We start from the raw sequence: 20,224 nt of genomic DNA, 5'->3' as shown, positions 1-20,224 counted from the left end.
TGCAAAACTTGTGTGTCATTTGACATCCCCCTGAATTCTTAGTAAATTGGCAAATCTATATAAAGCAATATTGCAGAAGTTCTACATTTACACAGTTTTTGCTTATTCACAGTATTACATGTATACTCATGTACCAATGTGTGGGAAAAGAAGAAAGAAGAAAACTTAAATTTCTAGTGAAGTAAAGGTGAAAGATGTGCAAAATAAGACGATTCCCAAGGCCACAGACATGCACACGGTAACTAAGCATCAAACAGGAAATACTAAGTTTAGAGGGGTTTTTTTTTTGCCCTTGCTTGAAACTTCTAACAAGGAATTCCAAACAAGGCATTTTCTCTGATAAAAACACGTTACACAATAAAACAGAGGCAATGATAAGTTTCCATTTTGTGGGGAAAAACCCCCAAATGAACAATTTTGAACTTCGATGGTTAAATGCAACATGGAGTGAAAGGCAGCACTAAAATGGAAACTGAGCTCCTTATCTGATGGGGCTCTGGTGATTGTAGTAATGTAGACAATGTATTTTGCACGTGCAAATTATAAATAAATAAATAAATAAATAAATAAGAAGAAGAAAAAAAAAACAGTTTAAAGTTTAAATTATCTACATTTTCTGCCAAAGGATCAAATTAGACAAAGTGACTTTTACATAAAGTGCTTCACTGGTATAATGTTTCCTGTCTGACATTTACCTGAGAGATCTGTCAAAATGGTTTAGAAGACAACCTGTTGTCATCTTATTCATGTAGATCGCCACAGGCAGATAGTGTGTGTGGGTTTGCCCACTTCCCTTGAGCTGAACAATTTGCTAATAAAGCACCAGCAACACAGCTCTGCACAACCATTTCACAAGGACTTTAACCACATCTCTGAGCAAAAACAACACTCCTGACAAGGTGTTCAACTTGTGCACATCACAAAGAAACGATGGAGCAACAACTTTTCATACTTTTTGTTTTGAAGTGTTTTGTTCTCACCAATCAAGCTGTGAAAGGATCAGAGGTAATCAGTGGATATCTTTGACATCGGTGCACTTGTTGTGAATGTGAGCAAAAGAAAAGGGGACTATGGATGTGTGCTAGACTAAGAAATGGTTTTCTTGCAAATTTTATTTCTAAATATTATGACACAATGATGACTGCAACTTGCTGCTTTATTGTTAACTTGTCTTCATCTTAGTACTACCGACTAAAATAGTTGCAATAAGCACCATCTACTTTGCACTGTACTATTTCTACCTGTATCCTAGTATTAACACATTGTTATGTTTTGCCCCCAGCAGGTCTTCACCAATTTGGACAATTTCAGTTTAAATTACAGTTATGAAGAGGATGAAGAATCTTCTCCTTGCAATAAAACAGTGCCTGGATTTAACAACATGGGGATGACCATCGTCTACATTATCGTGTTTGTTTTCGCCATCGTAGGTAACAGTGTTGTTGTCTTTGTCGTTTTCAATATGAAGAAAAGTAAAACCAGCACTGACATCTACCTGATGCACCTGGCGATTGCAGACCTGCTCTTCTGTCTTACCCTGCCGTTCTGGGCTGTGAAATGTAATGCTGGCTGGATCTTTGGAAACTTCCTGTGCAAACTCCTCTCAGGCTTTCAGGAGGCATCTGCATACAGTGGCGTATTCCTGCTGGCATGCATCAGTGTGGACAGATACTTTGCCATTGTCAGAGCTACGCGGGTCCTGTCCTCCCATCACCTGTTGGTCAAAGTTATTTGCAGTATTGTGTGGCTGGTGGCTGTAATGTTGTCCTTACCTGTGGTGATTAAGAGGGAGAGCATAGATACTGAATTTGGAGTGTCCATTTGCTTTGAAAACGTTACTGGCGAAAGCAGCGATCACTGGCGAGTGACTCTACGCGTTCTGCGGCATACACTGGGCTTCTTCCTGCCTCTGGTGGTCATGGCTGTCTGCTATGGCTGGACTGTGGTGACTTTGTTTCACACACGCAACCAACAAAAGCACAAAGCTATGCGTGTCATCTTGGCCATTGTGCTGGCATTCATTCTGTGCTGGCTGCCTTATAATGTCACTGTACTGATTGACACACTCATACAGGGGGGATCTCTGGAACTGACTACATGTGAAACTCATTACACAGTGATTGCCATGCTGAGTGTCACCGAAATTCTGGCCTTCATGCACTGTGCAGTGAATCCGGTGCTGTACGCCTTTGTTGGGCAGAAGTTCCGTAACCAGCTGCTCTCAGCTCTTTACAGACACGGCCTCATCAGCAAGAGGCTCCAGATGGCTTACAGGAAGGGCTCTGCTGGCAGTGTAGGCAGCTTAAGATCCAGAAACACCTCAGTCACAATGTAAAAAAGCCCTGATGGATGATTATTTACAGGCTCAGGTGGTGGTCATTTTTTAAAATGCATCTTCAACTGGTCAAATGTCCTCAAAGTGCAATGTACTAAAGATCCAGAAAGTACATTGATGCAAACCACATATACACCATCACCCCTAAATAGCAAATTCAGAGAAAGTAATAACTAGACATGTCACGTTTTTTTACTCTATAACTGCTTTTGCAAGTCGTGTGAATTTCCAGGAACAGATATCGGGGGAGCGAATTGTCTTTTTCTTTCTTTTGCTGAGATTGAAAAGGTAGCAGAAAGCAGCATCGCTTGGCTTAAGATAAAATAGAAAACAGGAGAAAACATCTGTGTAGAATGAAATCTGGTGGTAAAAATAGTAATATGCAGATGTTTCTGGGTGTTAGCATTTCACACAGCCAGTTCAGCTGTTTCCTTTGGTTAACAGGAGGATTTTGTTTTCTAAATAACTGGTCAGTATTTCTCAGTTTAACTCATTCCATTCTATTACTAGAATTTCCAAACAATACCCAAAATGAACTTGGTTCATTAGTAACAATGTTGCTACCAGATTTGAAATAAAATAGTGAGTTCAGTGCCTCACCTGGATGTCTCGTGGTGTAATGTATGGTGTAACTTTTGAAGTATTATTTCAGCACGAATATTGATTACTGAATCTAAGCAGTGAGAATTCAGAGAAAAAGAACGCAGGTGTTCAAGTTAAAGAGAGAATCAGATAACATGGTTAGCACTGTCATATAGCAAGAGAGTTCTGAGAAAGAAAGTCGGGGCCTTCCTGTGTGGAGCTTGCCTTGTCTGCCAGGGTTTCCTCTGGACACACTGGCTTTCTCCCACAGATATTCATGTTAACTTGTGCTGTAAATCACTTTAAGTGTTTAATAAAACCATAAAAGTGGTATAGAAATTTTAGTTTGACAGGTTTTGTGCTTTGAGCATTCACAAAAATATTGTTGCTGTACATGTTCTAATGACGCTTTAGTGTGTTTGTTCATTAAGAATAAAAAACATTTAAAAATCCAGTGTTGATGTGATATTGTGCACATTATTCTGAGGCTGTCCAGTAAATATTTTTACCTTATTCTACGCAGTAGTGGAGAAAAAAAGTCTCAGTCTGATATTATCTTTCACACAGGAAGAAGCAGTGGTGAAATCTGCCGTCTGTTTCAAAAACAAGTTGTGTTTGTTTCTTTGATGAAAAGGTTTCATTTAAGTAACAGAAACTCTGTAGAAACTGATAGTTTGTGTTGTAATCAGTGCTAAGACGCTGTTTTGTCCAAGAAGCTGTTTCTTGCATGTTCAAACCAATGTGTGTTTCTTTGACTCTGTTTTTTACTTGAAGTTGTGAAGTGATGTGCGAATGAGTCTGCAAAGTGTTGCTTCAAAATTAAAACTGCATGATATATGTGCACCGCACTGTGCTTCAAAATTAAATGTCTCCATTATGCAAGCTTATTCTTGTGTTACTACTAAATATGTGTTTAGGAAAATGTGGTATATCCAGATTTGTTTCTATTCAAGCATATTTGTCAAATTCCGTCTGCAGCTAAACTCAAATAAACGTCGTCTCACACTTTGTGGTAGTCTGGCCATTTCCCTGTTTCCGGTTCTGCGTCTTGATGAATGAACAAGCTGTCTAAGAGGTATTTTTACCCGAACAATCATCTTTTGCACAACCTAATAAAGTGACTAAATCGACATTTGAGTATATTACAAAGGAAAGTTCAGCACTGTGGCAGAAAATCTTTTTGAAAATTCCTAAAGATAGAGATCTTCCTCGAAGAGGCAGATTTCAAAATGAAACTTTATTGCAGATCTCAGATTTAACGCCCCCACTACAGTCTCCACTCTGTTGGAGTTTTGTAACAGAATCAATCACATGTAAACACACAAGTGATGGTTTCAAAGCACCTTTTCCAAAAACATGTGGAGCAGGCCCACCAGCTGTAAGGCTTTTCTTCTAGGAGATGGAGCTGTATTTTGAGATGATCAACAGCATTCAGCACTGCCAACTTTAACCCCTGAACAGCCTAATAATTAACTAAAAGTAACTAAAATGCATGTGAGGGCAGCAGTGCATCAAATATCCTGCTGGAATTAAATTACTGGGAATATTTTGACAAAAGACTTGCACATGAAGGTTAAGAAATAAAAACAGAAAAAAATGAACAAAGCTTAGGTTCAAGAGTTCAACCAGCTCTTACAGGTGCTTCCTCACTTTCAGAGCTCTTAGATGTAAGCAACGCTTCCTTTAGTTAACAGAACAGATGCATTTGCCCCTGGACTTACACAGAAAAAACACTTCCTAATAACAAATGTGTGGATCATCATGACACTAGAGGTTAACGCAGATAAGCAGGAACTGAAAGTGGCTGCAGTAAAAGGCAGAATGGGAGGAAGTTGCATATTTTAATCTCAAGACAATTAATACAGCATTTGGTGACATGCATGTTCTAGACTTCAGGCCCTCATTGTTAGCAAAGGGTTTTAATCCAAGGATTAAAAAAATAAAGTTGTTTGAGCCTCTAAAGATGACGTGTGTGTTTGTGTGTGTCTGTGGGGGGGTAAAAATTGCACAATACTTAATACAATCATTTTAGTAAAACTATTAAATTAACTTCAATCATATCTTGATTTTTTGTTAGACTTAAAACACCCTGTGGTGATGCACAGAGGCAAGACTGCACAAAAAGCATAAATCTGGAGCTGGAGCTGAATATACTTTGTGGTAAAAGGAATTACCACAAGAACACACCCACGCACACACACAGGCTGCACAGTTGTGACCTTAGTCACAGAGAAGCAGAATGAAAAAGGAGAAGGAGGATGTCCCATATTAGGACATTTTTCATGACAGTGGTGAGGCATCGTTTCCATATTCAGAGGAATTTATTTTTGCTTATCTGCGTAATAATTTTAAATCGATATTGCGTGACATTTTTGTTTTTAGTCAGCCTCTGCAACATAGTCAAAAACACCATGAAAACAGTCACTTCAAAACACAGGTGTACGCTAATCACAGAAAACACACTGATGCTCTGAATCCCACACAACTTGTTTGAAAGCAAAACAAAATACAAACAAAACATCATTGCATTTTATTCCACTATGTTAATACTAGAAATAAAAACATTTGCTGCACAAATCAACACACAAAAGCTCATCAGCGTTTTGCCCCCCTGCAGGTCAAATGTCTGAGGGGAGGAGTACCAGATCCCCAGAATGTTGTGCTAAAATATTAACTATTAACTATTAACTACTGGGCTATTTCTAGTGTATTGATATGTGAGCTGTCCTTCACGGGTGGCCTTGTTTCCAGGACACGCTGATGTGCTTTGTCTTATATATTTTTGATGTGCTATATATATAATTATATATCTATATTTTAACTAAAAAGAAAAGCTGAAAAAATGCAAATAATGTCAGGAATACAAAACAAACAAAATAATGAGATATACAAGAAAAAGAAGCTAAAAGGAAGATGGAGGTATGTGTTCACTGTGAGAGTTGTTGCAATGCAGTGTTTTTAATAAATAAATAAATAGAAATAAACAAATAAATAAAAATAATAATTTTATCTGGTGATTAACCATTTGCATCAAAAAACAAACAAACAACAGAACTTTTGTCCGACTATAAAATCCAACCTTCTTTTCATGTGTTATACCAAGTATTGTGCAAAAATCTTGAGCCACCAGTTGTTTCTTTATATTTTATTCCCAAGAAGCCAGACTTTCTTATCATTTTTTTTTACAGTGCTCAGTAGTTGATGTTGGTCTTTCAAAGTTATTTGCTGGAGATCGGAGATTTTAAATAACATTTAGGTACATTGTTACTAGCAGGTTGTCAGAAAAATACATACTTTGCCCATTTCTTTATCTGAATCTATAAAAAAATGCCAAAGATATCACAGTTCAACAGACATAAAATAGCATTTTTGCACCAATAAAGTCCTAAAGAGCTATTAGCTGAATCTTTGGCATACCTCAGCATGGTGTGCAGTGTGTCTCAGTTAGGTGCAGTAAGTGAAGCCGATGATCTTAAGAAATAAAGAAAACACACTGCCAATTCAGTAGTGTTTTCATGGATGGGCTTAACCAGAGCCTGGGCCTCTACGTTATTGAAGCAGAAAAGATCATCGTTACAGAGAACAGAACCAAAGGCAGAGACAAAGAAAGAGCTCTGAATGTCCTTCAGAAGAACCCTGGAGAACTACTGCTGAAGATCCTTAAAGAAATTACAAAAGTTCGGACTCTTGAATTTTATGTTTGCTATAATTGTACAAACTCTATTTTTGCATGACAGACTTTATTTCCAGGTCTGTTTACGTGGAAATAAAGTCTTGAACGATATATAATATGTCGTTAACTTTTGCTCCTACAATCCTACAATCTAAACACATCTGGTACCTGCACTGCTATTTCCGGAGTGGGCGGGGAGAAGCCTGCGCGTAGGCCGATTCCATGTTACCATAGTAACAGCATAGCCGCAGCTCATCTGTTGGTTGTCCGCAGGAGCTGTGGAAAAACTGCGTTAAAGTGGTTGCTGGGCCATTTTTACGCGCCGCGGAGCTGCAGGGAGCATCTCAGGACCGGGCAGGTAACATGGAGCTGTAATGGTGGATCGTATTCCACCAGATAGCGTTTGAGGTCATGCTTTCACAGCGCAGAAGATAACGTTAGCGGCCAGAGCCACAAATTGTGATCAAGCCTGCAGCAGAGTGCGTTACTATTGGAGTAAGACTTCCGCTTTATTTTCAAAATAAAACTACGTTCAATTCAATTTTATTTATATAGCGCCAAATCACAACAACAGTCGCCCCAAGGTGCTTTATATTGTACAGTATATCCTATAATAATAGATACAGAGAAAAATCCAACAATCATATGACCCATATGATAAAATTTTCTCATATTACTGTGAAATCAGAAATTGCGTCAAGCTGTAAATTAAAAAATATAAGTGCGTGAATGCTGATTTTTTTATGTGTGCTGGTTAAAGTGGTTAACAATCGCAGTTAAGGGTCTTTAAATACTTAAAAACAACAGCGTTAGTAAGTGTTTCAATGTGAAGGCAGTTTAACACAGTTTTCCCCAATTTTATTTTAAATTTTTTCTCTTACCAACCAATTTAATAGTTTAAATATTCATTATAATATTTTTCTGCTCCTTGTGCATGTGACATCAGATGGGCGAGGCTATTAACATGGCATAATAACTTATATTAAAGAAACATTTCAAGGAAAGATTTTTCACTGTGTTAAACATTAACCAAAACCACCATTAAAAGAAATTAAATAAAAAAAGCTGAAACTGTAACGGTGCGTACACACTGAACACGATAGACGCGACCAGAGCTTCAGGTGTGAAAAACACCTCAGTGATATCTCTTATATCACTCCCCTTTAAATAGCTGTCCAGACAGCACAAAAGTGTACATTATTTTGTTGAATTGTGTTTCTTATTTAATAAGCACTCCTTTTAGAGAACAGTTGATGACGAGCCTGAGGTAGAAAAAGTCTCTTACGAGAAATAACCTTAATATAATAAGTTATATAATGTGTCTAGATAGAGTTATAGTGTTATTTTCCAGGAATTTCATTTTTTCATTTTATAATACTAGTCACAATAATAATTATTATAAGAAGAAAGTAATCAATGACTTATTAATAGCTTATCTGTAATTCACAGCTGTAATCACACTCTGAAAAGGGCTAGAAGTGGGCTCTTCGATCTAATCCTCAGTACACACTGCAGTAGCTGCACATCCTTAATATCTGCACAACCTGTGCAGTGTGAACAACACAGTTTACAGTACAATTTCAAGCATATATATTTAATTTGTGTTTTAAACTGGGAGTAATTCTATTTTATAACTTTATAATATATTAAATTATTTAATTTAGTTTAGACAGTTACTGTTCTTCCTTCTTCGAGCAACTATAACCACACAATTTCCTCAAGGTTTAATAAAGTATTCTGATTCTGATTCTCTTTGAGGTTTGACACCCGTTTTTCCACTTTTACTTTGAAAGAACACTCCCGAAACCGGAAGTTTAGATGCCACAAAGAGTAAGATTGTAGCTGCGCTCTTTAGCCGTGTTTCTGTCACAGTTATAACTTGTTATTAATACTCTAACGTCGTAGCTGTAGTTGCTGTAATGAAGTAGCCGGGGGGGATTCGTGCCGGCGGGCTAAGAGCCGCAGAGATACGAGCATTGTTAGCTTTCATTTCTCTAATAGCAGCTGAGGTTAGCACAGGGTATTAGCTGCCCTTGGTTTCGGTTCACGCTGTAGTTTGGTTCTCCAGCAGGTTCTGAAGGACTCACGATGTCTAATGATCTCGCTGGAGTGTGGGAGGTGGCGCTGAGTGATGGAGTTCACAGAATCGAGTTTGAACACGGGACCACCACCGGAAAGAGGGTCATCTACGTGGATGGAAAGGTGTGCAGTCATACTGTTAGCCGGGGAAACACTGGACGTGTTTTGCTGGACTAATCTTATTTATTAATTTATTTGAGTTTATTTGAGTGTTTCTGAGGTCAGCCTCATCAGCTCCTGTGATTTTCTGATTTATGCTCCAGGAGGTCCTGAGACGGGACTGGATGTTCAAACTGGTGGGGAAGGAAACTTTCAGCGTGGGCAGTTCAGACACCAAAGCCACCATCAATATAGATGCAGTCAGTGGCTTTGCCTATGAGTACACCCTGGAGATCAACGGGAAGAGCCTGAAGAAGTACATGGAGAACAGGTCAAAGGTCACCAGCACCTGGTTGCTCAACTTAGACGGCATTGACTGCAGAGTGGTCCTGGGTGAGCTCCTCTCAGTGTTTGTATCATTCAGCTCTTGTCCTTTTACTTCTGTTACTGTGACAGCTTATAATTATGATTTTTTTATTCATACAGAAAAGCTCTATATTCAAGATTCTGCAAAAATTATGCAAAAAACCCCTCCCAACAACCCAAAACATGATCTCATAGGAGAAAAGATGCAACTTATTTTATAGCTTTAATAGGTTATAAAATACAAATATATATCTAAGATACATAAAGCTTTAATTCATCTACATAGTCAGTCAGGATAGATATAGACCTGATATTTAGCACAGTGTGATTTATGCCTCTTCACAGCCACCCTCTAATATTATGCAGTAGCTGAGCCTAAGCTCCTTAACTACTCTAAGCTTGGACCATATACAGCCGTGTCTGTGATCTGGGCGAGTTAATCCTTCATATAATTCTACTGCTTACAGTGGATCAAGTGGCAAACTGCCTTGAAAGCACATGTCGCAAATAACCACTGTGCATTGTCTGCATTTGTAACAGAGATATCCCAGCTGGGAAAGAATGGAAATATTAAACTAAACTTTATATTAAAAACAATCTCTGTGGTTTGTCTTTCACTGTATGTAGTACATTTTGTACTATGCTTTATCCAGCATGTCTTGTTCAACTATTCACACACATTCATACAAGCACTTCTACACCTAAGTGCTTTCCATCTAACAGTCACACTCTGATGAGCACATCGAAGAGCAACTTGGGGTTAAGTATCATGCCTAAGAATGCTTTGGCATGTAGACTGAGACAGACAGGAAAATGTAAATTAATCCAGAAACACTTTGTTCAAAGGATTCTGGCAAGACACAGTAAATACAACTTTTATTAAAAGTCAGGTTATCATGTTAAATATTCATTACCCTGATGTTGATCAAGATAACTGTGGTTGTGATTTTTGCTGTAACTGAGCAGCCTGAATTTGGTTCTTGTTGAGAAACAGAAACAAACAAAGACTTGATTTATAGTAGCCAAACAGAGCTCAGCAACTCTTTGGAATAATATACAGCATGAACAGTATATTAGATTAGCACCAAGATAATATCTCTGTGAAACGAACGCTAATAGGCTGTAATTGTGTGTAATTACTCATTTACTCAGTATGTAGCAGCCAGTGTTCTGCCATTGGAGGCATTTTCCATTTTTCTTGTCTTTATAACTCAGTCTGTGCATAGACTCATGTGGTCCTGCAGGTCTGAAGTCTTTTCTCTTCCCTGCCTTCAGTGAAAGGAACTTTATTAGTTCTGTTTAGTGTTTCACTGCAGAGAGCAGATGAATGCAGATAAAGATTAAGGCAAACAAGGGCGTTGCTCAGATCAGACGTTGCATCGCCTTTCAGTCACAAAGTTAATGCTGTGGCTCTTTAACAAATGTCAGCTGTGGTTTTATAATGTCAAGCGGAGAATTCTATGCTGGTGCAGACCATAAATCTGGCTCTTATTTGCAGAAACCACCTACAAGTGATTAAATACGCAGAATAGATATGAGTCAGACTAGGACTGGAAACCACAAGACAGTCAGATAAACTTTCTCATCCCAGCACCCAGCAACATTACACCTAAAGTTAAAGCTAGTCACTAACCTGCTCTCACTGGCTCAGCAGCTGTGTGTTGGCCAGTTTACTTACATTTTTTTTAATTGCTTATCTGGTAAATATTAATTTTAAAAAATCTGTCTTTTTACTTTCAGAGAAAGACACCATGGATGTTTGGTGTAACGGACAAAATATTGAGACTGCAGTAAGTAAAACACGAGTGACATAATACAGGTTGTTATTAGAGCAGCAGTTCCCTTAGTAACAGACCACTAGGGGTCTGTGACCCGGGGACCCTGCAAGAGAGGTGGTATAAATCATAGATTAATTAAAGAGTGCTTATGTTGATGGGAGGCATTCACATTAAGGATTAGGCTGTGTGTACTTGTTTTGTGTATTAAAATTTGGTTAACTACAATTGTAAAACCATAAGTTGTTTACTGATGATTGTTTGTGTATTCCTGGTTGTTGTTTTATCTGCTCATTGCCTTTGAATATAAATTGATTGGATGCTTGTGTGGTGCGGTGCATTGTTTTCTTTTGGGATATCATATTGGATCATTATTTTCGTTTGGAACAGGACGCTTCCTTTCTTAGTTCACGCTTTTGCGATTTGCGCCTGCAGGGTGAGTTCGTGGACGACGGCACAGAGACGCACTTCACACTCGGAGACCACAACTGCTGCGTGAAAGCTGTGAGCAGCGGGAAGAGACGAGACGGGATCATTCACACGCTGCTCGTGGACGGCACGGAGATCGCTGAATGCACGGAGTGAGCGTGACTGCGCCTGGATGACAGCAGAGATCTGGTTTTGTATCTGTGACGCCGAGTGAGCGCGCGAGGTGATTTAAAGCTGATAAAGTCAGGGACCAACTGAGAGAAACAATGCATTGCTGCTGTAGTGTGCGGAGTATATTAGCCATATATATACTGGTGAAAGCTGTCCTGTAAATAGCATAGCTGAAGACAAAAGCTAAGTTTGAGCAGTTTTAGAAGACCGAGGGCAGCTACTAATGCCAGAAACAAGCATTTACTGTCTCCAAATGTTCACACTGGATATTTGATGTGTACACTGGTCTTTATAATCATATTAACACTATTAATCTCAGTAATATCATCAACACGGGAGTCCAGATGTGCCACATTATTCTCTCTCAGCCAGGGTTTTAACACGAGCAGCTGCTTTTGAAGAAGTACTGTATCACACAGCCAAGCGTTACCAGTGAGCTGTCCCAGTAAACCCTCACCTCATTCTCTCTTACCTTTGTGCTAGCTTTCTTGTATTTTCAAATGTTGTGGAGTGGGAGGTTCAACAACAGGGTAACTTTATTCCTTGAATGTAGCAGTGGACTGGTTCCTGTTCTGGTGTTGGCCTGTTACATGCTTTGTGTTTCCATTGGTTAATTCTGTTGATATGAAGTGATTAGCTTCCAACGGCCTGCTGTTGATGTGTCAGAATATTTACAGGGTGCGTTGTTCTCAGTTTCCACTTAGGCATAAATCATTTACACAGCTGCAATCACTCACTGATGTCCAAACATACTTTAAAGACGTTCTGTTCTCTTTAGAAAGATCTGTGACTGTGTTGTGCTGTCAATTCATGCGGTAGTATCATAGAGTTTATGATGGACAAAGCCACTGTGATGTCACCCACATTTGTCAAAGCCACATTTTTGGACCCTTCAGCTGTCCACTGTGACCCTCTTAGGGTTTTTAAACCAGATGTCACAGAAGCGGGGTCGATCGGTCATTGCCCCCGTTATCGTCTTTCTGAACGTCATGTATTAGATATGATGTAAATGTAGTGATTGATACCACTGATTAATTAATGAAGTGTTTACCGAGGTCACAGCTCAAATGACAGACGGCTCCTTTTCCACTGAAATCTGTTGAGTTTTTTTTCCTGCTAACTACAAGTACAGAAGTCGCCCCCTGCTGGCTATTAGAAAGAATGCAGGTTAAGGCATTTGCTTCATTTTACCAGTATGGAAGCTATGTCCATCTTATACATGCAGTCTATGGATAATACAGAATTTGAGCTAAAAATATTTTAATAAAATCATGGTTATCAAAGATTGAAGATTTTTCCAGTGTATGTGAAACAAATGTTTGGTAAGAGACGTTCACTAAGGCTGTACTCACACTAAGAAAGCTGTGCCATGCCCGAGTATGTTTGTTTCCCATTTTCCAGTTTGTTTGACCAGACTGCTGCATGCTCCACCCCGGCAGGGTTACATGAACTGCTCCAGTCCAGGTTCAGTTGGACTCAACATGTGCATGTTATGTGATCACTAATCGTGCACAAGTACTTACATGTAACTCCGGCAGTTGTTCAATGACAGCTGCCTGTGTGAAAATCACTGTGTTCAGCACTTCACAAATCTATAAGGCATATGAGAGGATGAAGTGTCAGCACTTTAAAATGAAACTGGATGCATAAAATCATGAACGTCACTGTAAACACACACTGATGCACACTCTGAGCCCACACTGTTAAGGGTGAGTGCAGGCGATCAGTGCAGTGGTGACGAGGCGACAGCCATGATGTGTGCGAGTACATCCTCACTGTTAGAAATTGGAACCCAGATTTACTCAAACACTGAGCCAATCCAAACTGGGTTTAGGCATTAAAGAAAGTACTGTTGGTATTTAGAAAGAGAGCGCAGTGACAACATGGCATGTAGGAGATTTTGAACTGAGATTTTTGACCCTGCTGCATATATTTCTATGAGTTCCTTTTTCTAGGTGCAAAATATACAGAGAATTCTTAAAGCTCACAAATTGATTTACTAATGTTTGCAACACAATTTATTGCTAATCCTGATAATATTTAATCCAGAATAAAACATGAAATGTTTCCAATTGTTATTTTTGTGCTTGATATTAAAATGAGCTGACTGTGTGTGTGTGTTGGATACAGCATACATTTTGTAAATCATTGGTAAAGTTAACCACACCTTTGAGCTCACATGCCGTTTTGCCCCATGTAGTAAATCTGGCCAACTTAGCAAACTTCATCTGCTGATGTCTGTGAAACTGAACTGAAATGCAGCTGAAAGCTTCGTGAAACGGACACACTATTTGTTTTTCCTGTCAAACTGTTTCAAGGGTCAAAGGTGAATATCTTTCATGCTCAGTAGACTGTGACATTGTATAGTTATGATTACCTTCTCACTCTGTTTTTCATGTGTCGTGTATACAGGAATAATGTTTATACATGTATTTCATTTTGCAAGTTGTTTAAATTGTATTTTATTTTATTAAATTTGTGTAGTTGATCAGGTTTTGTTGTTGAGCTTTAAGTAAAAAAAAAAAATCTGGACACACTTGAAGCTTTGCTGTGTTTAATAGTTGTTTTTCCATATTTCAGTAAATGTTGTTACAACAAAAATATAAAAACAAAACATAAAATAAGTCCAGATTCCTCAAACAAACAACAATTTTACATTTTATTTTGACATCAACGCAGGAAAACTGTAACTACTCATGTCCATTATGACTCATTCTCCCATTCATCATGGAGTTCACCACCACCACCATTATTTTATGGACAAGCAAAGCTAGAATAAAGTCTTTTCATATTTATTGTGGTATTTGCTGTTATAATCATGTCTAAATTTATGAAGTCACAAGATGCCACTAAACAAATGAACCCTTTCAATCTAAAAACTACAGTGTTGTTGATATAAAACGCACATTATTAAGCTTAATCTTGATTTATTAACATATGATTGGTTCTACTCCTTGCAGCAGTGCTATGATAAAATAGATTTCGATAACTTGCTGCTGCCATTACTCAGCAATACATTATGAGAAAAATAAGCCCAGTCATTCCTTCATATTTTGCTACTAATATCCATTATATCGAGTCTATAACTGATACAAACATTTCTTTTTTTCTAACAGTAAATATGCTCATTTTGGATATCCTTGAGCTTGTTTTTTCTCACAGGTGATGATGTACCGGGGAAGGGCTTGATAACTGCTAAATATGACAGAGATGTCAGACACTCCACTCACACTGTCATACCTAACTTGTGGATCTGTCCCTTTAGCAGGTGGCAGAATGAGACCTCGCTGACCCTCTGTGGAGTCCCCTCTCAGCACGTCAGCCTCCACAAAGTACAAATACTTATTCTTTTCCTCCTTCCAAACATCCATGGCCTCCTTCACTGTCCCAGCAAAGTAGATGCCTTCTCCATATTTTGGGTCTAGATCCAGACAGGGATAAATATCTTTTGTTACTAGGTGTGTTTTTATGATATTATCTGTAGCTTTGATATATAAAATGTTAGCATACCTTCAGGTGGTGCACACTCTGCATGGAAACCAATCTGGCTAACCATCTCACAGAACTGTGCAGGTATGCGCTGAAACATTTTCTCAGAGGAGGAGCACCCCAGCTGGTTTTTCTTGAGGTCAAACAGCTTCTTCAAGTTTAAGTTCTCCACTTTGTCCACCTAAAAATAAAACATTTCATTTTGAAATAAGGCACAAGGCTTATTTATATAGAGGAAGAAACTAATAAGCAACCAAATCCCTAAGCTTAATAGTAACCCACGAAAAGTTGAGGAACATTTTATGAAACATAATTTACCTTTAATATCCACAGACCAAGATTTCTAAAATCAGATATTCTTTCTTTGAACTCCCAGCTTGAGTTGTCCACTGTTTTTGTCTTTCTTTCTCTTTCACGAGGCACTTCAGCTAACAACTTGCACATTTCATCCTTTTCCTCTCTGGCAAACTCCTCCTGGACAGTGGAGAGCATGGCCTCCACCTGCAACGCAGCTCCCACAACATCCTCAGCCGAATCCCCATCTACTGTTAGGCAGGCGTGACCCTTGGACAAAAACTCCTCAAACTTAACACCCTTTCTGGTTAGACGAGAGAGCTGCAGGTATTCCTTCTCACTGAGGTGCTGGATGAAGTTGTTGTAGATAACCACAGAGCGAGAGGGCCTGAAGAGAAGATGATCAAGCCATTTTTCAGCCTCATGTAGTGATTCTTTATAAGGACTTCTCAAACTGATCTGTGGAGTTGGAGCTTTGTTGAATCTAAAGTCTTCTTTGTTATCAAATCCTGGTGGAGAACACAAAAGAGAAAAATCACTGCTACTATTATTTTAATTATATTTGAATGGGATTAATAAAATTATAACCATCCCTCCATGCATTTACTTTTCTACATTAGTTTTGCTGGATTTTACAGAAAACACCATAACAACAATCAGTGATGAACAACCAAGCTTTCTTATTTCTTTCATGTTTTTATGCTTATATCTTCTTGACACCTTTCTTACAGGGTGAATGTATTCATTAGCAAAACAGCATTAAATATCTTTAAAAGACAAAATGTACACTGTTGAAACAAAATACTTTTTAAAATTAGTTTTAACTTTTTAACTTGCTATGGTTTTACAGGTAGTTAATTAACTGAATATAGGGACTTTGATCAAAACAAACCAACACTTAGATCAGTAATAAAAATGCTCATTACAAAGGTACTGAAAATAATCTAAAAAGAAAACAAAAATGCTGATGTATTGTTTTTTAATGTTCTAATGGAGCAGCACTGCTTCACCGTTTTACCTTGTCTGAAGCTGGAGTTGGAGATTTTGTGCTGGAGAGATTTCATTTGTCCCTCAAAAGCCTTTAAAGAAAAAGTAATTAAAAATATATTATTTTAAAAAAAAATCTAACAAAACAATAATGACATGACTTGCACTTGCAACACTGCCAAACAAACCTAGTCAACAGTTTCCAGGAGGTACAACAGTGCTTCCCACCACAACAAATTACAGATATGTATCTATTACAGTGATAGTTACTTAAAATTCTAAAATCTTGACAGAATATGCAAAATACAACCTGAAATGTGTCACGGTCAGAAGGAAATATGACAAAGTAAACATCCATCTTTCTTTGAACTGTTTGGGCAAAGTCAGCCACTGCCTCTAACATTATGTATGCAGCTTCTTGTTTAGGAAACCCGAGGTGTCCAGTTCCGATGGCAGGAAAGGAGATTGAGTTGTGGCCATTTGTAACTGCCATCCATAAACATTCCCGTACTGAATCAGAAAGGGACTGCAATGAAATAATAAGAGAATAGAGAAAGAAAATCCAAGCTCTTATTATAGTCCAAAAAAAAGCATCTTTTTTAATTTTATCATGATTTTTCAGAAAAATATATTATGATCTTTTGGTTCGAAAGTGTTTCCAAGGATTAAACTGTATTTTAAAATAATTGTCATATTATATTGTATGCTTTTTGTTTAGAGTTACAAATATAAACCAAATGAAAGTCCTTACAGTTTGGAATGTATCACACAATGACTATATTACACTATATGGACAGAAGTATTATGCCAAAACTTTTAATCTGAATTTAGATGTTCAATTCAGTTCTATTACCACAGGTCTACAAAATCAAGCACCTAGCTATTTAGTCTGCTTTTACAAACATTTGTGAAAAAATGGGTTATTCTAAAGAGCTCAGTTAAACATAATTCTGTCATAGCATGCCACCATTGCCACAACTCAGTTTATGAAATTATCTTCCTGTGTGTAACGTGTAGTTCCAGTACTTTTGCCCATATAGTCTATATATCAGCATTTGACTTTTATGAAAATGATACACAAGATTTCATGTTATAATCTACCTTTTGTGCTGCTGTTTGTTGATTATGGAAACTGCAGAAAGTGTGAAACACCTCCTTACACCGTAGTTTGTACGCTCTTGTAATGACAACTTGTTGCCCAGAAGGAGCCTTTAGTATTTCATCCTGCATTCTGTCGCCTGCTTTGCTCAGCAAAGCATTTGAGATCTGACCCATTTTCAGGTTTCTGTCAGATGATGCTGTGTTTACAATGACATCTGTCTGAGAGGATACAAGAACAATTATTATATGAAAACAAATTGAACAAGAAAATACACAATGTAAAAGCAGTGGCCATAAAAATACACTACTGTAACTTAATGTGCACACAAAAGTAAACAAAAACAAGCAAAAACAAATGTGAAGAACAAGCTAACTTGCTGTTTAATAAAAATAGCAATTGAGAAACAGTACAAGACTTTACCTTCTGATCCTCAATTTTATCACTCTTCAGGGTTATAAGAACGTTCCCAATCTGGATGTTTGCTGTTTTGGCAGCACTCCTGGTGTTCCTTTCTGCTGCTTGGCTGTATGACAAACTTGGGTTAGATTGGTTGGGACTTAGGATGTGACGGCAGGCCATGTACATTTCTGTGACTGTTGGCTCATCGTTGTTTACAAAGAAGATCTTAGTAGGAAGTTGTCGATGGGGAAATCTTTCATAGTAGTCTTTCACAGTTGACACTATAGTTTTTGCACAGTCTGACAGGGGGTAATTGAACAATCCAGAGCTTATAGCAGGAATGGCAACACTGTCCAGATTATATTCTGTAGCTTTCTGAAGAATATTCGTGATGGTTATTTTCAACAATGGTTCAGCACGAGAAACTTCAGAATAGAGGGGGTTGTATGAGAGCTGTGGACCAACAGCATGAATTATCTTCCTGCATGGCAGCGACCCAGCATTAGTGACAATTGCTTCTCCTGTTGGTAAGGAACCGTATTTGAATTTGTAATTGTCACTCTCCATTTGGATTTGAGTACCACCAGCTTCACATAGGGCTTGAGCAAGGCCACCACCATGATGAAGATTGGAGTTGGCAGCATTGACAACAGCCTCTACTGGGAAACTGGTGAGATCAGCCTTCCACACGGACACCTCAACACCTGCACGCAGCTTGACAGAAAATCTCTTCTCTCGGGCAACAGTCTGCCTCTTCTGCTGTCCAAAGCTCGCATCGCTCTCAAAATCCACACCTTCGAAGGTGGCCACACATCCAAATCTGCTGTAGAGGATATCACTCAGAGCATGTCCACTTTGTTTTACAATGTTGAGTGAAGATTCACGAAGAGCAATATCTGATTTATAATCCATGGTTCCTGAAAAGAATAAGACTGTCAGTGAATCAAAGAATGACAGAAGCATCACACCTAAAACAGAGTTTGTTGCTGTTTTCTGTTTGCCTTTTTAGTAAGTAATAAATCATGAAAGCATTTTAGCTAATATGTAGCTAAGATATATATTTGAGCAGACTATCTAAAAAACATGTACAAGTAAAACACAATCAATAACTGATTTTTCTTTGCTGTGTTATCTCGTAAACCAGGTATTAAATTTGTTTATGAAAGGTGCTATATACTTAAAGTTTGTTTATTTAATTATTATATTTAGAAAATTTCTGATCTATTTCATGTTATATTAGAATATTCAAATTTGCTTTTAAAAAGGCAATTCTAAGTGACACCCACTGTTGAGTGGCAGTGTTTACATAAAGGATGTCATTCAATATCAAACTAGAGCATTATAGAGTTTATTAGCAAATCAAAGTATTGTTAATTATTGCTGATTTTATAGAGATTACAACAATGCAGTCAAGCGATCTGTTCACTGTCTGCGGCCTGTGGTAACTTTAATTTGCACTGAAAATGCAACAACTAGGATCCCACCCACTGCAGGTTTTGTGGATAATAATAATGATAATATGAATATTAAATAATGTATTCTATATTTTTGTGGTGTTATCAAGTCTAAAATAGCCTGTTTGGCATTGGAGAATAAGTTTATGCGGCTCACGTGGTTACAGGTGACCTACCCAGTAAAATTCCGTGTGAATTTCTGTTCTATCGTCACTGCAGCAGAGGGAGACAGAGACAAACAACGGACACTTTTAGGCCACTCAGAAATAATTTACCTGCTCCACAAACAACAACGTCGGGACAATTTTCCGTGTGCTTGAACACCGCTTGACTCCGTACTAAACAACTTTATATATTTTCATAACATGTTACATTTGTACAATTTACGTAGAGAAAACAAAACTAAGTCAGCATTGTATAAGGTTTTGTTTTGTTGGGGTCTGTTGCAGTTCACTCACTACTTGTGCACTGCGTCGCAGAGAGATAAAAATCATAGCTTGCTAATCTAACGTTATTCAGAACTTTCTTTTACCGGGTAGACCAGTATAAATGAAGAAACTGTCAAACATTTGACGTTTCTGCGTCCTTTTTATACATTGAAAAGCGAGCAACATAACACGCAACCAGTCAACGAAAGTTGCTTTTGCTGGTGACTGGAAACCTAATCCATGAACAACACACACATTTGTGTAGCTTTAGATAAAACATAGGTTTTAGTTTAAACGAATAGAGAGGTTTATTGCGCAGAAGCCAGATACTCACCGTCGCACACTTTCAGCTGGAAAGTACCGAAGTGAAGGAGAAAGCGAAAGAATGAAAAGAGGGCGCGGACGTCTCCAAACTGCCTCCGTGGACTGCAGCCAAGTGTAAAAAGGTGTTTTTCAGCCCTTTCTCTGTAGCTGCACCCCGGTCTGAGCCAACCATTCAAGGCCAAACGCCACAACACGCCAATAAAAACTGCGTTTCGTTTCACAGGAAACAAAAGTGAAA

At 38.2% G+C, this 20,224-nt stretch overlaps 3 protein-coding genes across 9 annotated transcripts; 2 read left to right on the top strand and 1 right to left on the bottom strand.

The window, feature by feature from the left end:
• Nucleotides 1–827: 827 nt before the first annotated feature.
• cxcr2 (chemokine (C-X-C motif) receptor 2) lies at nt 828–3,925 on the top strand. Of its 2 annotated transcripts, none has more exons than XM_040027668.1 (2): nt 828–1,005; nt 1,286–3,925. In XM_040027668.1, exons 1-2 carry the CDS (start codon nt 931–933, stop codon nt 2,333–2,335), a joined length of 1,125 nt encoding a protein of 374 aa, XP_039883602.1. In that variant the 5' UTR covers nt 828–930; the 3' UTR covers nt 2,336–3,925. The 2 variants fall into 2 exon arrangements, with proteins under 2 accessions (XP_039883602.1, XP_039883601.1); XM_040027667.1 differs by having other exon boundaries at nt 1,283–3,925.
• A 2,907-nt stretch (nt 3,926–6,832) lies between these two features.
• Nucleotides 6,833–14,051, top strand: LOC120730984 (fas apoptotic inhibitory molecule 1-like). Of its 4 annotated transcripts, none has more exons than XM_040027671.1 (5): nt 6,833–6,948; nt 8,662–8,792; nt 8,933–9,161; nt 10,875–10,924; nt 11,345–14,051. In XM_040027671.1, exons 2-5 carry the CDS (start codon nt 8,679–8,681, stop codon nt 11,492–11,494), a joined length of 543 nt encoding a protein of 180 aa, XP_039883605.1. In that variant the 5' UTR covers nt 6,833–6,948; nt 8,662–8,678; the 3' UTR covers nt 11,495–14,051. The 4 variants fall into 4 exon arrangements, with proteins under 4 accessions (XP_039883605.1, XP_039883604.1, XP_039883606.1 ...); XM_040027670.1 differs by having other exon boundaries at nt 8,659–8,792; XM_040027672.1 differs by lacking the exon at nt 6,833–6,948 and adding an exon at nt 7,019–7,085 and having other exon boundaries at nt 8,659–8,792.
• Nucleotides 14,047–20,110, bottom strand: parp9 (poly(ADP-ribose) polymerase family member 9). 3 transcript variants are annotated; one of them, XM_040027665.1, is made up of 9 exons: nt 19,997–20,110; nt 19,411–19,447; nt 17,802–18,697; nt 17,381–17,599; nt 16,590–16,805; nt 16,311–16,371; nt 15,317–15,801; nt 15,020–15,179; nt 14,047–14,930 (listed from the first exon to the last, which is right to left on the bottom strand). In XM_040027665.1, the coding sequence occupies exons 3-9, from the start codon at nt 18,690–18,692 to the stop codon at nt 14,635–14,637; spliced, it is 2,328 nt and encodes a 775-aa protein (XP_039883599.1). In that variant the 5' UTR covers nt 18,693–18,697; nt 19,411–19,447; nt 19,997–20,110; the 3' UTR covers nt 14,047–14,634. The 3 variants fall into 3 exon arrangements, with proteins under 3 accessions (XP_039883599.1, XP_039883598.1, XP_039883600.1); XM_040027664.1 differs by lacking the exon at nt 19,411–19,447 and having other exon boundaries at nt 19,997–20,102; XM_040027666.1 differs by lacking the exon at nt 19,411–19,447 and having other exon boundaries at nt 17,802–18,707; nt 19,997–20,100.
• Nucleotides 20,111–20,224: the final 114 nt, after the last annotated feature.

The sequence above is a fragment of the Simochromis diagramma genome, unplaced genomic scaffold (genome assembly GCF_900408965.1).
Source record: "Simochromis diagramma unplaced genomic scaffold, fSimDia1.1 OVJJ01000343.1, whole genome shotgun sequence".
Lineage (NCBI taxonomy): Eukaryota > Metazoa > Chordata > Actinopteri > Cichliformes > Cichlidae > Simochromis > Simochromis diagramma.
The sequence above is the reverse complement of the archived record's forward strand: the minus strand, read 5'-3'. Positions and strand labels throughout refer to the sequence as shown.